The 16093-nt window shown below is 39.8% G+C and overlaps 1 protein-coding gene across 1 annotated transcript in view; it reads left to right on the top strand.

Moving 5' to 3' along the window:
- The first annotated feature begins 718 nt into the window (after positions 1–718).
- LOC144073683 (uncharacterized) overlaps positions 719–16093 on the top strand; it is an 18139-nt gene continuing 2764 nt past the window's right edge. Inside the window, exons 1-9 of the mRNA XM_077599707.1 lie at positions 719–991; positions 8358–8430; positions 9207–9227; positions 9305–9574; positions 12209–12329; positions 12454–12629; positions 14186–14328; positions 14413–14560; positions 14625–14806. Coding sequence (XP_077455833.1) covers positions 8385–8430; positions 9207–9227; positions 9305–9574; positions 12209–12329; positions 12454–12629; positions 14186–14328; positions 14413–14560; positions 14625–14806 — 1107 coding nt within the window. The 5' untranslated portion in view covers positions 719–991; positions 8358–8384. The remainder of the gene's footprint in view (positions 992–8357; positions 8431–9206; positions 9228–9304; positions 9575–12208; positions 12330–12453; positions 12630–14185; positions 14329–14412; positions 14561–14624; positions 14807–16093) is intronic.

The following is a 16093-nucleotide window of genomic DNA, read 5'->3' on the forward strand; positions in this document are numbered from 1 at the left end:
GTTCATCATGTCTGAAAAGCTCCAGTATTTGTATTTAATCATTAAATGCTGCTAGGAAGTGGATTTTAACCCATTTTTGTCCATTGATGTATTGATTTTTTTTTATGTGTCGCAGCTGTAGCTGCAGTAGAGGTTTTATAGCCATAAAATAGTTTTTGAGGGTTGGATTGATTCGTTAAAGGCGCTATGAGAAAATGCACGGACCGCCACTGCTATAATACCACAATTCCAAATTATTTTTCCATTTTCCTCAATTGGCCCCATATTGCAAGTTTAAGACTTCTGTTGCATCAATTCTTCCACAGAAATTGACACAATTCGGTTGTGGCTTTCAAATTATAATTTTTCAATTGTTTTTCTACCCGAATATCCCCCTTAACTCGTTTTCTGACTCTTTCCCAAACATAGGCTGTGCTCGGGGCTCGAACCAGTGAAGGAACGATGTGTCTCCGATCTTTTCCGAAAGGAGCCGAGTGCTTCCGAGTGGCCGTCCGACACATTTTTGAACATCTTCCAAACGTGGTGCCCGAGTCGCCTCGCAAGTTTAAGACTTCTGTTGCATCATTTTTTTTCTACAGAAATTGACACAATTCTGCTGTTCCTTTCAAATTATAATTTTTAAATTATTTTTCTACCCGAATATCCCCCTTAACTCGTTTTTCTGACTCTTTCCCAAACATAGGCTGTGCTCGGGGCTCGAACCAACGAAGGAACGATTTGTCTCCGATCTTTTCCGAAAGGAGCCGAGTGCTTCCGAGTGGCCGTCCGACACATTTTTGAACATCTTCCAAACGTGGAGCCCGAGTCGCCGAGTGCATCTGCGGCAGCAACATCTCCGGAGGAGGGAGTGAGTGAGAGAGCGAGAGGAGAGACCCCACGCAGGCAACATTCACGCACATCTGCACCACCGACGGACGGACGGACGGACGGACGGAGGGACGAACGAACCGACACTTGTTCCATCCTCGGCGGCCGCATCGTCAACCCGCAGGTCGGTGCACTCACTCCTCTCGCTTGGCCGAGTATCGGTGCTCGCATTCGGCCGAGTTCTCCCAAACGTGGCCGGTGCGCGACGGGTTAAATTCTGCAGCTTTTTCACGCCTCGTGCGTGCGTGTGGGTGCGTGTGCGTGTGCGTGTGCGTGTGCGTGTGATGTCCCGGGCCCTGCGGGGAAGGATTCGGACTTTAGAGCTGTGTCACAGGGAAGGAATTGTTGGATTATGAATGATAATGTGGAGGAATTATAGACAGGATTTGATGGTTATACCTTTTTGGAATTGGGCAAAGTGATTACTCATGGTTGCAGATGAGTCTGTCTTTGGGGAAATTGGGATGAGTTTTGAAATTTAATGGATGAGTTTTGAAATTTGATGGATGGTTTTTATGATAATCGGGGTCATTTGATCAGGTACACTTTTTGCTGGGGAGTTAATTTAAAGAATATATTTTTTGAGGAAGCTCTGGAGATTTTCATATTGATGGTGCAAGTGTAATTAGGGTTTTGTTGCATTTATAATTGGATTGATTCTTAAAGGCTAGTTCTTTTTCTAGTACAAAAAGCTTAATAAATGGTTGGTCAGTACATTTTTACAATTCGAATCAAATAGATGTGTTTTGATTGCACCAAAGCTTGTAAGAAGGATTTGTTTATTTTTGTTATTATAAATGCTTTAGCTCAAGGGTGTCGGACTCGGGTTGGTTTGCGGGCCGCTTTAACGTCAACTTAATTTCACGTGGGCCGGACCATTTTAGATATAATATTTAGATTTTTTTAAAATAAATTGGTTAAAAGAACTGGATTAAAATCCCTGAATATTCAGTTTTTTAATAGATCTAAAACAATGTTTATTTTAGCTTTTTTCATATATTTTTAGATTTTACAAAATGATTTTTGAACTAAAAACACAGAAAAATTGATTAAAAAATGACAATGATTGATTTAAAAGGGGGAAAATCAGGAAATTTAATATACATCCATACTCTTCATTTTAATTTGATCCTAAAACAGAAAGTCGGCACTCATGATTTACTTTCCCGGGCCACACAAAATGATGTGACGGGCCAGATTTGGCCCCCGGGCCGCCACTTTGACACAGCTTGTTAATCTATATTTTCAATTAGTTTTATTCTTTTTAAAAATCATAAAATCAAATAAGATTTGCTTTCCTGTCAAGTATTTTTAAATTTTAAAACAATATTCCCAATACTCTGATATAATATCGCATATGTAGCTATATCATTATTATTATTTTAGCCGTTTGCCTAAGTATGATAAATATATCTATTTCCGCCTATTAAACCACATTGAATTTTTTTCCCCAAGCTTATTTGCCATTTTTAAAAAATTCAATTGTATAAATGAAAAGCTCTGTTTAAAAAAAACAGTCCGCCTCAAAATGTCCATATGTATTTTTAATATTTCCAAAATGCACTAATATATAATAACACTTAGGCAAGCTATTCTAAGGTAGCCTACAAATGCTAGAACCAACTTTGAGTCTGCTGCAACGTACGTCCAAACCACTGCCAACTACAACCAAGCAGCCAAAACAATGAATCAACCGAATTGCCAGTGTCCAATCAAAATAGCCATCTTCATTTTGTGATCATCTCACGTCCCCACTGACAACTTGATTCATCTCTGCCACCGGCCGTCCTTCGGAAAAACACCATTTCATTAATACCTCTACAAAGGAAAATTTTACGATGCAGGCGTACCGAAACATGTTCTCACCCGAGTGTTCCGAGGCTAAATACATTGCGAGTAATGTTCATCATACGTATTCTCCTTAAAGGAAAGCTAAATGGCTTACCAGCATCCATTAGCCCAGAGGAAGCTACTCATCTTGCATGGCTGTGGAAACACAGAATAGAATACACAGTTTTCAACTACAGTGGTACCTCAACATACGAGCACCCCGACATACGAGCATTTCGAGATACGAGTAAAATTTCCAGCAAATAATTATCTCTAGATATGCGAAAAATTTCGAGATACGAGAAAGCCAGGTGGCCATGACATGCCACATCTCTTTCGTGTATAACAGATATCTACGAGCACTGGGCGGAGCATTGCATTTTTTTCAGTTTTTTTTTTTTTTTTTTTTTTTTTTTTTTTACCCCTTAGCCTGTTAGCTCCCGTTGGCGGAGCGATCTCTAATACTACAAGACTACTTCTCGTTGGCAAGTGGTTGTGCGTTATCCTATTGTGAGGACATTTGTGTGCATCATTTTCGGAATATTTTGAAGGGAATACAACAGCAAACAGCCCATTCATACTAAAAGTCAGGTTGGAGGCGGGGCAAACAGAGCAACCCGTCCGGGAGAATTGTATAAAAATGTAAAACAAAATTTGAATTAAATTTAGTGTAAGGTTAGATTAAACGTATTTTTGAGTGTGTCTGCATCGTAATCCAAGTTCATTTAAATTTGTTTATGTAATATTACGATTCACCGGTGCAAAACACCTCTATGTCCCTCTCGCTCTACCCTCCACGAAATTTCTTGGTTGCAGTAGCAAGACAGACGCAAGACACACACGACATTGTAGACCTAGGTAAAAAAACTGGAGCCACACATAGGAAGTCCACAAGGTGGGGATCTTCTGCAGACTGAGACTGAGGTTACAACCATTTAATGAGATATTTTATTTAAAAAAAAGATAACGATCCAAAAGTCGTATTCTAAAGCTATTCGGTCTACGAAGATCCTTTCACGTACCCCTAGAGGGAGCCCACGTTCCATGAGCCTTAGTTGTAGAACACTTTGACAGTCATGTATGAAGACAATTTGCATTGGCCCAGATAACATGTTTGTCACTTTCACACACTTGGTCAACAACGCAATGTGTTAACCCAAGTGCCTTCATCATCCTCATCCTCATCTCTGATTTGAGAGAATGTGACAGGTGCAAGGAGCCCGTCTCATCCTTTAGTTCATCACTTTCCGAGTCCGCCAGCTCGCCACGAATGAAGCTTTTGTCCTCCGCTTCTTTGGTTCACTTTGATACACAACTGCGGAGACCCTAAGGATGAGCATTGAAAGATATATTTATTCAGTCGGATGAAATGTCGAAGAAAACTAAGCGAATTTTAGGAAACTTAATGGAATAGCGTGTAAAAATCATACCAAATGATGTAAATCATGAGACAGATAATGAGTATTTGTTCTGGTCATTTTAAAGTCATTTACTGTATTTTCACGGCTATAAGGCGCACTTAAAAGTCTTAAATTTCCTCCAAAATAGACAGGGCGCCTTATAATCCAGTGCGCCTTATATATGGACCAATACTAAAATTGTTATCACGATAAAATAAAATAAATCAGTCGATAGGGTACACCATCCTCTACAGCTCTCACAACTACGGCAAGCAGCCCCCGACTCTACTATTTTCCCCGTAGAAAAAGTACTGCGCAGTGACTGCTGGGATATATAGTTCTGTTGTCAATACACTAATTCCGACCGGATTTACAAAAGAACTCCTGCCGCTAGCTACTAGCTAGCTACTATTTGTGAATGGATTTGGCCTGGACATGGACATCAACACAGCTTTACGAATGGTGGCAGGCAGCGTCGGGCTAGCTACTAGCTAGCTACTATTTGCGAATGGATTGTGGCCGCCTGGACGAACGTATAAAACGCAGCATTTTCGATGACTCATTTGGACAAGTGTTCAATTCGGACACAGAAAATGAGGACTTTGATGGATTTGTGGGTGATGATGACGTGAGTACATTGTAAAATGGCTAAATAAAGTACAACCCAACTCAGTTTTGCTTCCGTTGCCTTTTTAAAAACGTCTTTTTAGCGTGTGTCCGTATGTTTAAGCTGGTGTATGTTTTGCCATGCTTGGCTGCGCCTTTAAATGTGGTGCGTCTTGTGTGTGTCAATTACAGAAATAGCACTTATTACTGACACTGCGCCTTTAAATGCGATGCGCCATATAGTCGTGAAAATACGGTACTGTAGTATTTCACTGTAGTGCCTGGCGAATAATTATAACCACTCCTCAAACTCTTCAGGCATGGATAATCAATCAATTTCACCCAAAAGAAAAGATTCTTAATGATGACCTAATCAATTTATTGATTAGTAAACCCATCCTTTGTGCAGATTACACTGAGGACACGCACCCTCACCCCCATTTCTATTTCTATGCCCCATGACTTATAAATGTGCCGTTCCATGTTATAAAAAAAACACTTATAAAACTCATTCAACAACGTTTACCTTTTGTAAAAGGTGAAAAGTGGAAAATGAGGGCTGTGGACACTGACTAGCTTTGTGTCGTTACACTCATCTGCAGTCACCAAAAGGCATTTCCGCCTCTTTTAAGAGCCACAAAGACCCGGCTGACCTCGTCGAGTGTGAAGGAGCACAGACCACTGCTTTGATTCCATCGCGAAGACGTGGTGGTGGATGTTATGTAAGACATAGATACACCGACTAATGTAGGACAGGTGAACCAGAAGAGGAGGGAAAAGTGCAGTGGAAGGACTGAGGGCAAGGGAGTGCACGTATAAAAGGGAAAGGCAAAGATGGCAGATGGTTTGTTGCAGCTTTATGGTCCAGAGGACGGCGCAGCGCGTCAGTGGACGCTTTTGTGCGCTTTGCATGTTTTGTGATCACTGAGGTGTCAACGCACAGCACAGTCGATGATGACACAAGAGGGGCTTGGTTGTGGCAGGATGGCAAAAGTGGGCCATCTGAGGCCTTGTTAAGCAGGCTAAATGTTGAAATGGGAACCCTTTGGAAATGGACAGAAGTACATTTTGGCTTAGATAGTGTTAAGAAAACCCACACAAGCCGGGGAGAACATACAGTGGTACCTCGAGATACGAGCTTAATTTGTTCCAGGACTGAGCTCGTATGTTGATATTCTCATAACTCGAACGAACGTTTCTCATTGAAATGAACTAAAAACAAATTAATTCGTGCCAACCCTCTGAAAAAACACCAAAAACAGGATATTGGATTGGAAAAAATACAAAATACAACTGTGTTTAAGTATTTAAGCTATCATTTTGAAGTCAGAATTTAGGTTTTTGTTTTAATCAGCATTCAAATCAGACTTGGCTTGTCTTCAAATTGATCCCCATTGTAAATTTTACTTCAAATTCCCATCCAAATTTGACCCGTCGTCCTATCCTATTGGTTAAAAAAATGTTTGTCATCATCAAAGGCAAAGAATGGAGTAAATGAGCTCGTTCTTTGACACAATCACGAGAGCTACTGTAGATATCGTGTTTGCGTAGTATTAAAAATACATCAATGCAATGTTGTAATGATGGTTTTAAGAGGTGGATCAAGTTTTCTCGGGCAAGTAAGCCTGGTTGTCCTGGCGACATCACAACGATGGCAACTGAGAACACTTGCAGTTTCCTCCTGGGCTTCTTTGGCGGAGGGAAAGTGCAGCTAAATACCACAAATAGACACACAGACAGAACGTTTCTGCCTTTGTGCGTCAGCACTGCAGAGGAAAGCGCTTCGCATCACCGTAATTACAGTGGCGGGCCGTCAGGGCCTTCAAGGCCTTCTCTGCTGGCCTAAGAAATATCTGAATCATATATTATATTTGTCCATGAATACTTATTAAATAATTCCAAATTGTCTGTTAGCTTCCTATCATTGCTTTCCCCCTGGTTGCACTGCTTCCAGATGTGTGTTTTCATATTGAAGCATTTAACCAATCACATTTCAGCCATTATTTGTTGCCAGGGTCAGAAATCTGCCTCAAGGCCTTCACAATCAGTTCTGCAGGCTCTGCTGCATTAAACAAGCGTTGATAAGACTGTTGCTTTAACCAATCAGATTTCGAGTTGTCAACACCACAATGCCTTCTCGCAGGCATAGGGATACGTCATCGCTTTCACCAACTATGATTGGCTAGTGATAGAGTGGACTAGCCAGAGCTATCAAACTGTATCTGGCGTTAGCTGCACAAGCAAATTTATTGTTGTATTGATTTAATAGCGGTTTTGTCAACCCGCAATGGCTGGAGGAGGAGAAGAAATGGATTTGATTGCAGATTTACTGTTAAAGCCATTTTCAAGTCGGACTTTTCAAGAAAAAAAAGCTGGACATCATTAAGAAAGGTCGGACACCTCCAAAGCAAGCAAGCCTGTCACAACCGGGAACAAACATTTTCAGCACTAAATCGAATAAAAACGTATGCCAGAAATACGACAGGACAGGCTCAACATTAGCATAAGCTTCGATGGCGATAGAAAAGAAGGAGGAAAGGAGGATGGAAATTGTGTACAGTTAAAAAGGATTTTTGGTGAGTAAAATAGGGCTATATTCCTAAATAATCTTTCAATTGAGGTTATTATTGATGATTGTTTATGTGTCGCACCTGTAGCTGCAGTAGTGGTTTTATAGCCATAAAATAGTTTTTGAGGGTTGGATTGATTCGCTGAAGGCGCTACTAGAAAATGCACGGACCGCCACTGCCGTAATAGCCCTCCGAGTCGTCATTAATCGGGTGTCTCCTGCCAGGCTTTCATTAAGAGTTATTCCATGTGGAATCAAATTTAACCCTAAAAAAAAGAAAAAGACCAATCAATAGGGAGTTGGCGCATCCTGTTGATGGATAGATGTTTTCCCCCTTTATTGGCCACCACGGTAACTCACTTACAATGCAGCTTGCTGGCTCTTTGACTTCATTTTTTTTGCCATGAATAAGCATGAGAAAGCTTGTCCATCTCCTATTGCGCTGTCTAGCATCCTACTGAGAGCAGCGCCTCACGCTTTGGTGACCTTTATCTAGCGTCTGGAGAGGGGAGAGAGAATATTGCCAACCACTACTCTCTGGAAGATGCAGTGCTAAAGAAAGCAGTTCATAGTTCATTTATGAGTATATTCGTTATCTCACGAGTAAATGTACAACCCGCAACATACACAGTAGTGATCTTAGTCCATAATTTAGCCGTATGGCTATATTTAGATATTTTGTGAGTGTGCCTATATATATATATATATATATATATATATATATATATATATATATATGTATATATATATGTATATATATATGTATATATATATATATTATATATATATATATATAAAATATATATGTGTGTGTATATATATACGTATATACATAGATATTTATATATTTATATATATATATATGTATGTGTATATGTATATGTATATGTATATGTATATGTATATGTATATGTATATGTATATGTATATGTATATATATATATATATATATATATATATATATACACACATACACAATGGTGTTTTAAAAAATACACTGCAGTTTAACAGCTTTTCACAAAAGTGACTGTAAACCTTGTCAAATGTGCACAGATTTCTATCTTATGTCATCTTCTCTTATTCAGCTTCTTCAGGTATTAAAAAGTGCCACAATGAGGACAAAAATGGTGACCACGCTCGCTGTTCTTCTTGCTACAGGTAAGAAATCAGACGAAAATATCAGAGGCAAAAGTTTATGACCATACTGAACCCTTTTAAGACCTCCAATAAAACTCTCTTTTGACTAGGCAGTGCCATTTTTTTGAATGCCTTACAATGTATATTCTTCTTTTCATCTAGAACAAGGGTGTCAAAGGTTGGTTCGCGGGCCACATTAACGTCAACTTGATTTCATGCGGGCCGGGCCATTTTAGATATAATATTTAGATATTTTTTTTATAAATGGATTAAAAGAACCGGATTAAAATCTCTGAATATTCAGTTTTTTATAGATCTAAAACAATGTTTATTTTAGCTTTTTTAAAATATATTTTTAGATTTTACAAAATGATTTTTGAACAAAAAACAGAGAAAAAAATGATTTAAAAAATGGATTAATAGCCCTGAATATTCAGTTTTTTATAGATCTAAAACAATGTTTATTTTAGCTTTTTTTAAAATATATTTTTAGATTTTAAAAAATGATTTTTGAACTAAAAACACAGTAAAAAATGGATTAAAAAATAACAATTATTGATTTAAAAGGGGGAAAATCAAGAAATTTAATATACATCTATACTCTTCATTTGAATTTGATCCTAAAACAGAAAGTCGGCACTCATGATTGACTTCCCCGGGCCACACTAAATGATGCGGCGGGCCAGATTTGGCCCCCGGGCCGCCACTTTGACACCTGTGATCTAAAATGAGTTAAATGGAGATGATGTGAAACTTTTATCGTGCACTAATTGAATTTATTTTCCTTCGATTTGCAGTTTTGACAGTGTCCGGCAAGGGTGAGTATGCTTTAAATGCTAGTAGCTTCTTCCTTCCATACCGTCCAGTAACATAAAGTTCTTCTTGCCTTACATAGTCAATGAGCAATCCATGACACTTTTCCTGGGGGAGGATTTCCACATCCTGTTGCACGTATCTGGACTGGAGGTGACGTTTCAGGCCACCTCGCGCTCTTCCGAAGTGGTCCTGATGCGAGGCGGCCTCGTAGTTAACAACCGGGCCAAGATGAACCGCCAGCTCAGTCACCTGGTTGTCGAGTCATTGGCCGAAGGAGATGAGGGCGTGTACACCGTGAAAAATCCCAATGACCCGGAAGATGTCCGACGCATGAAGCTCTACGTTCGAGGTACAGAAAGCATTAATAATCTTTTATTTATTTATTTTAATATGTGGAAAAGCTAAGAAATGATCACCATGTTTTTAATGGACAAATTTAACGTAATTTATATACACAAAAGACACAAAAATTTAAAATATAAGTGTTTTTAGTGTTGTTTTATGGGAAGATTTTATTATGAAGCTGGTGAACTGATACATTTTTTTTAATATATAAAACCAAAAACAAAAATGGAATTTTAGCTAAAATATTTCTGTTATTCGTTGACATGTAGAAACATCATAATTAAGGAAATACTCTAAAAATAACAACTGCTAAAATCATTTTTTTCATTAGCTGGACTGAAAAAGTCATAAATAAATATACACTACACCAAAATAAACAGTTGAAATGTTGCCTAAATCTGTTTGTGCTTTTGTTATTGTCAAAAATGAATACAATAAGGTCATTTGAACCTAACAAAAATGGTTTATGACCTGTCAAATCTGTCTAACCCCAATAAAAGTGGCAATTCCCCCCAAAAATGCTCACACGACACTACCAATTCATGAATCAGCTCTGAGCGCATCGACGCAGATGTTTGTGAAAGCAAGCGTGGCTCAAAAGCTAGCGCAGAGCGCTAATATGCGCCATATGGAGTGTGTCACGCGTTGCCAGATGATGACCAAGTGTGTATGTTTTGCTGTTCTTCCGAATGACGCCGACAGCCTGTAATTATGCAGCTCTTTAAGCAACGGCCCACTCCTCCTTCCTCCTTCCTCCTTCCTTCCTTCCTTTCTTTCTTCCCCCCTGCTGCGTAGCCCATTTTATCCCCACCGAGTCCCGTGCCCATATTTCTGGATCACTGCTCACTCTTTTCTTTACAATCTGTTCTTCTTTATTTTTTAATACCACTCAGACGCTTTCTTACGAATGCCAATGCTTCTCCTGTTGCTTATTTAAAGCAATACAGTGGTACCTTGAGATACGAGCTTAATTCGTGCCGGGATTTAGCTCGTATGTCGATATTCTCGTAACTTGAACGAACGTTTTCCATTGAAATGAAGTAAAAACAAATTAATTTGTTGTAACCCTTGGAAAAAAAACACCAAAAACAGGATATTGGATTGGAAAAACATTTTTATTGGTTCTAATTCGCCATCTATTAACAAAGTAACACATAACTAGTGGTTTAATATTAATAAAAGGTGTTTAATAGAACTAAAATTAGCTGGATTTCTCAGAGGGTAGAGAGAAGGACGTAGAGGACGTAGCGGGGGAGACTTTTTGTACTGGTGAATTGTAATATAACATAAACAAATTTAAATGAACTTGGATTAATATATACAGACACACTCAAACATACGTTTAATCTAAGTTTACACTAAACTTAATTCTAATTTTGTTTTACATTTTTATACCATTCTTCCGGACGGGTTGGCTCTCTTTGCCCCGCCTCCACCCTGACTTTACTATCGATGGGCTGTTTGCTTTTGTATTCCCTTCAAAATATTCTGAAAATGATGCACACAAATGTTCTCACAATAGGATAACGCACGACCACTTGCCAATGAGAAGTAGTCTTGAATTAGCGATCGCGCCGCCAATGGGAGCTAACAGGCTAAGGGGAAAAGAAAAAACACTGAAAACATGCAACGCTCCGCCCAGTGCTCGCAGAGACATTACAAAGAGGTAGTTGCGACCAGGGACATTACAAAGAGGGAATTGCGAGCCAGTGCCCCTGATGTTCTTATGAGCAGCCAATGAGAAGTAATACTATACTATACTCCTCGTATTAGCGATCGCTCCGCCATTCGCTGAGCGACGGAAAAAAACTCAAAAATGCAACGCTCCGCCCAGTGCTCGTAGATATCTGTTATACACGGAAGAGATGCGGCAAAAAAGACAGTGTGCTACAATGATAAACAGCCTCATGTCTTGGCCACCTGGCTTTCTCGCATCTCGAATTTTTTCTGGTATCTAGAGATAATTATTTGCTTGAAATTTTACTCATATCTCGAAATGCTCGTATGTCAACGTACCACTGTACAGAGCAATATTTGTGTGTCTTAGTGATAAAATAGCTCAGTCACTACCACAATCGTACTTTGTATCATCTGTCCTTTTAACGCTACCATGATGGAAAAATGATTTTTTCCCCCTCGTAAATATTTTAATTATGTTTACATGGGACAGGGCTCTCAAACCCGCGGCCCAGGAGCCACTTGCCGCAAATGAGATAATATTTTGCGGCACCCATTTGATATCCAGTTCGAGTATTGTTGTTGCCTGCACATATTTTAAACGGGAAATAAAAATGTTAAGCAGATCATTTGAAATAAAATAAGGGGATTAAATGAAGGATTCATTTATGCAAAGTAATCTAGTTTTAGAAATAGTAATAAATAAAAACATATTTATTTTTAAAACTACAGTACAATAAATGAAAAAATCAAAACATCAACAAACGAATTAACAACATTGAAGAAAAAATTAGGAAAAAAATACCAATTTAAATGTGTTTTTTTGCTCTGGGAATTTTAGATATATTTATTTTAATGTCTTTTTTTTACAAATCTCTTGTGACCTTTCATGCTTAACTCTTTGGCTGCCATTAAAATGATGTTCTTCTCTCCCAAAGCGCTATGTTTCTCCCGCCCTCAGATTGTTATAACGAGCAGACGTTGAAATATGGAGAAGATTACAAAATTCTACTTTTGGGCGTGAACCCACCCATCACGCTAGAGCACAGGCCTAGCGCAGTGGAGGCCAACATGACATTCAGGTATCCCTAAATATGCATTAGCTATGCTCACGCATTCTAAAAATCAATAAATTGGAATATCATGAATAAATCCATTTGGAAAAAAATGACACTAATACATTGTATACGCCTTTTTCGCCCCTAGACCGGCTATCGTGTTACTGACCAGCACGGGACTGGCTCGAGATGGCTACCGCGGTCGCATCGATGTTAGCGACAACCACGTGGTTCTCAAGTCGGCCACTGGGGCGGACGATGGCAGTTACACAGTCAGGGATGCTCGGGGCGCCATTCGGATCAAAATTTGTCTCCAAGTTATAGGTGAGAGGTTTAAGTGCAATTTACAGCAGGCGTACTCACACTTTTTTGCTCCGAGATCTACTACTTTTTGAGGAGAAAACCTCCTGATGACCGTGATCTACCGTATTTTCACGACTATACGGCGCATCACATTTAAAGGCGCAGTGTCAGTAACGAGTGCTATTTCTATATTTGACACACACAAAGGACGCATCGTTATTAAAGACGCAGCCAGGCATGGCAAAACATACACCAGCTTAAACATACGGACACACGCTAAAAACACGTTTTTAAACAGGCAACGGAAGCAAAACAGAGTTTGGGTGTACTTTATTTAGCCATTTTACAATGTACTCGGGTCATCATCACCCACAAATCCATCAAAGTCCTCATTTTCTGTGTCCGAATTGAACAATTGTCCAAATGAGTCATCGAAAACGCTGAGTTTTATACGTTCGTCCAGGCGGTCACAATCCATTCGCAAATAGTAGCTAGCTAGTAGCTAGCGTAACTATTCCAACGCTGCCTTCCATGCTTCGTAAAGCTGTGTTGATGTCGATGTCCAGGCCACAATCCATTAGGTGTATTGCAGTGGTGTGCCGTCAGGGCCTTCAAGGCCTTCTCTGCTGGCCTAAGAAATATCTGAATCACAGACTGATGTTAATTATATTTTGTCCGTGAATACTTATTAAATAATTCCAAATTGTCTGTTAGCTTCCTTTCATTGCTTTCCCCCCTGGTTGCACTGTTTCCAGATGGGTGTTTTCATATTGAAGCATTTAACCAATCACACATAAGTATTCATGGACAAAATATAATTAACATCAGTCTGTGATTCAGATATTTCTTAGGCCAGCAGAGAAGGCCTTGAAGGCCCTGACACCAATATAGATCATTTCTATGTTTTTTTTTTACTTGCTGCCTGCCTGTCGAAATTTGGATTTCTGTGTTGCACTAAAAGAAGGAAAGGAAATTATGCCGAATTCTCTGGAAATGTGACAAGGTTTTATTGGCGTAACATGGCATTGAATTGTACTGGCAAATTCTGTTCCCACGTTTATATAACATTGGCAGATTTCACCGTGTGCGGTTGATTGGTCGCCCGTCTTTTGGTCGCCGTCTTTTGGTCGCCGGTCTTTTGGTCGCCGGTCTTTTGGTCGCCCGGACCGCGACAACGGGCAACCAAAAGACCGGCGACAAAACAAGGTAAAACACGGTCTATGCATCAATAAAAGCCAACAATGGCCATGAGCAGTTTCACTGAGCGATGTCCATCAGGGTCTTAACAAGTTCTCCAACAAAAAACAATAAAAGTATGGGAAATTTGGAGCTTTTCTTTAGCCTAATAATTACTAGGGCATTAAGTATGACTAAATAGTCATTCACAGTTTGTATTTAGGGAATTTGAGCAACGATTTAAATGGTAATTATCAATAACCTTCCGGGCGACCAAAAGATCGGCGACCAAAAGACCGGCGACCAAAAGACCGGCGACCAATCGACCGTGTACCGATTTCAGTGCATCTCTGAAAGCGGCGAATGACTCAGTGACTGACGTAGTGCATCTACTTCCTCAGAACACCAATACTTTGTCAACTTGCTTCACGGCGAGCGTCTGAAGATCAACCTGATGGCCAACAGCTCTTCGGTGCAACTTTACTATAGCTCGGACAGGGACCACCAAATGCGCCTACTCATGGATCGCGGAGAATTCACAGATGTGAGCACGTTTTCTTGACCATCATCCGTGGTACCGAAAAAAAAAAACATCATGACATTTTTGAACATTTCCTTTGATTGCTAGGCCCAAACCACGCTTGGCTTTGAGGGTCGTCTTTCCACGGACGGTTCGGTGGTCTTTCTGGATAAGGTCCAGCGCTCTGATGAAGGCTTGTTTAAAGTCACTGACATAAAGGGATATCCAGTCACCAAAGTCCACATGGAACTCAAACGTAAGACTGAAAATATATCCGATGGAGGTCAGTGGAGTCATTTGCCGTCGGTGTGCTTTGGCAGCCTACAAGTTGGAGTTCATCTATGTGGCTATCATCGCCATGCTGAGCCTGTTGGTCGTCCTTCTTCTGGTCTGTCTGCTGTCCTGTCTTATCAAAGTCCAAAAGAGGTCCAAGAGGGCCGCCGCCTTGGAGAAGCTTGCCCAGAACGCTGGCAAGGAGGACGAGGGCGAAGCTTTCAGACAGGTTGGATATGTCAGTATTCCAAAGACGTGGTCACGGTGGATCCAAAAACACCCAAAAAAAGATCCCACATCCAACATTTTTTAATCCCATAATAGAAAAGATTCAGCGAATTAAAACGCACTGAGCCTCTGTATACAGTTTTTCACAAAAAAATGTACAGTGGTGCCTTGACATACGAGCATTTCGAGATACAAGGAAAATAGGACATAATAATCTCTAGATACGAGACAAATTTCGAGATACGAGTAAAATTTCGAGATACTAGTAAAATTTTGAGATACGAGTAAAATTTCGAGATACGAGTAAAATTTCGAGCAAGTAATTATCTCTAGATACGAGACAAATTTCGAGATACGAGTAAAATTTCGAGCAAATAATTATCTCTAGATACGAGACAAATTTCGAGATACGAGTAAAATTTCGAGCAAATAATTATCTCTAGATACGAGAGAAATTTCGAGATACGAGATAGCCAGGTGGCCAAGACATGAGAGGCTGTTTATCATTGTAGCGCATCTTTTTTGCCGCATCTCTTTTGTGTATAACAGATATCCACGAGCACTGGGCGGAGCCTTGCATTTTTTTCAGTGTTTTTTTTCTGTCACTCAGCGCGAATGGCGGAGCGATCGCTAATACGAGGAGTATATATTACTTCTCGATGGCTGCTCATAAGAACATCAGGGGCACTGGCTCACAACTCCCTCTTTGTAATGTCTCTGCGAGCACTGGGCAGAGCGTTGCATTTTTTCAGTGTTTTTCCCCCCCTTAGCCTGTTAGCTCCCGTTGGCGGAGCGATCGTTAATTCAAGACTACTTCTCGTTGGCCAAGTGGTCTTGCGTTATCCTATTGTGAGGACATTTGTGTGCATCATATTCGGAATATTTTGAAGGGAATACAACAGCAAACAGCCCATCGATACTAAAAGTCAGGTTGGAGGCGGGGTAAAAATGTAAAACAAAATTAGAATTAAGTTTAGTGTAAGGTTAGATTAAACTAATTTTTGAGTGTGTCTGCATCGTAATCCAAGTTCATTTAAATTTGTTTATGTTATATTACGATTCACCGGTGCAAAAAGTCTCCCCCGCTCGCACCCTTTCTCTCTCCCCTCCGCGAAATCCGTCTAATTTTAGTTCTATTAAACACATTTTAGTAATCATAAACCACTAGCTATGTGTTACTTTGTTAATAGATGGCGAATTAGAAGAAATAAAAAAATCCAATCCAATATCCTGTTTTTGGTGTTTTTTCAGAGGGTTGGAACGAATTAATTTGTTTTTAGTTCATTTC

The sequence above is a fragment of the Stigmatopora argus genome, chromosome 4, assembly GCF_051989625.1.
Source record: "Stigmatopora argus isolate UIUO_Sarg chromosome 4, RoL_Sarg_1.0, whole genome shotgun sequence".
NCBI lineage: Eukaryota > Metazoa > Chordata > Actinopteri > Syngnathiformes > Syngnathidae > Stigmatopora > Stigmatopora argus.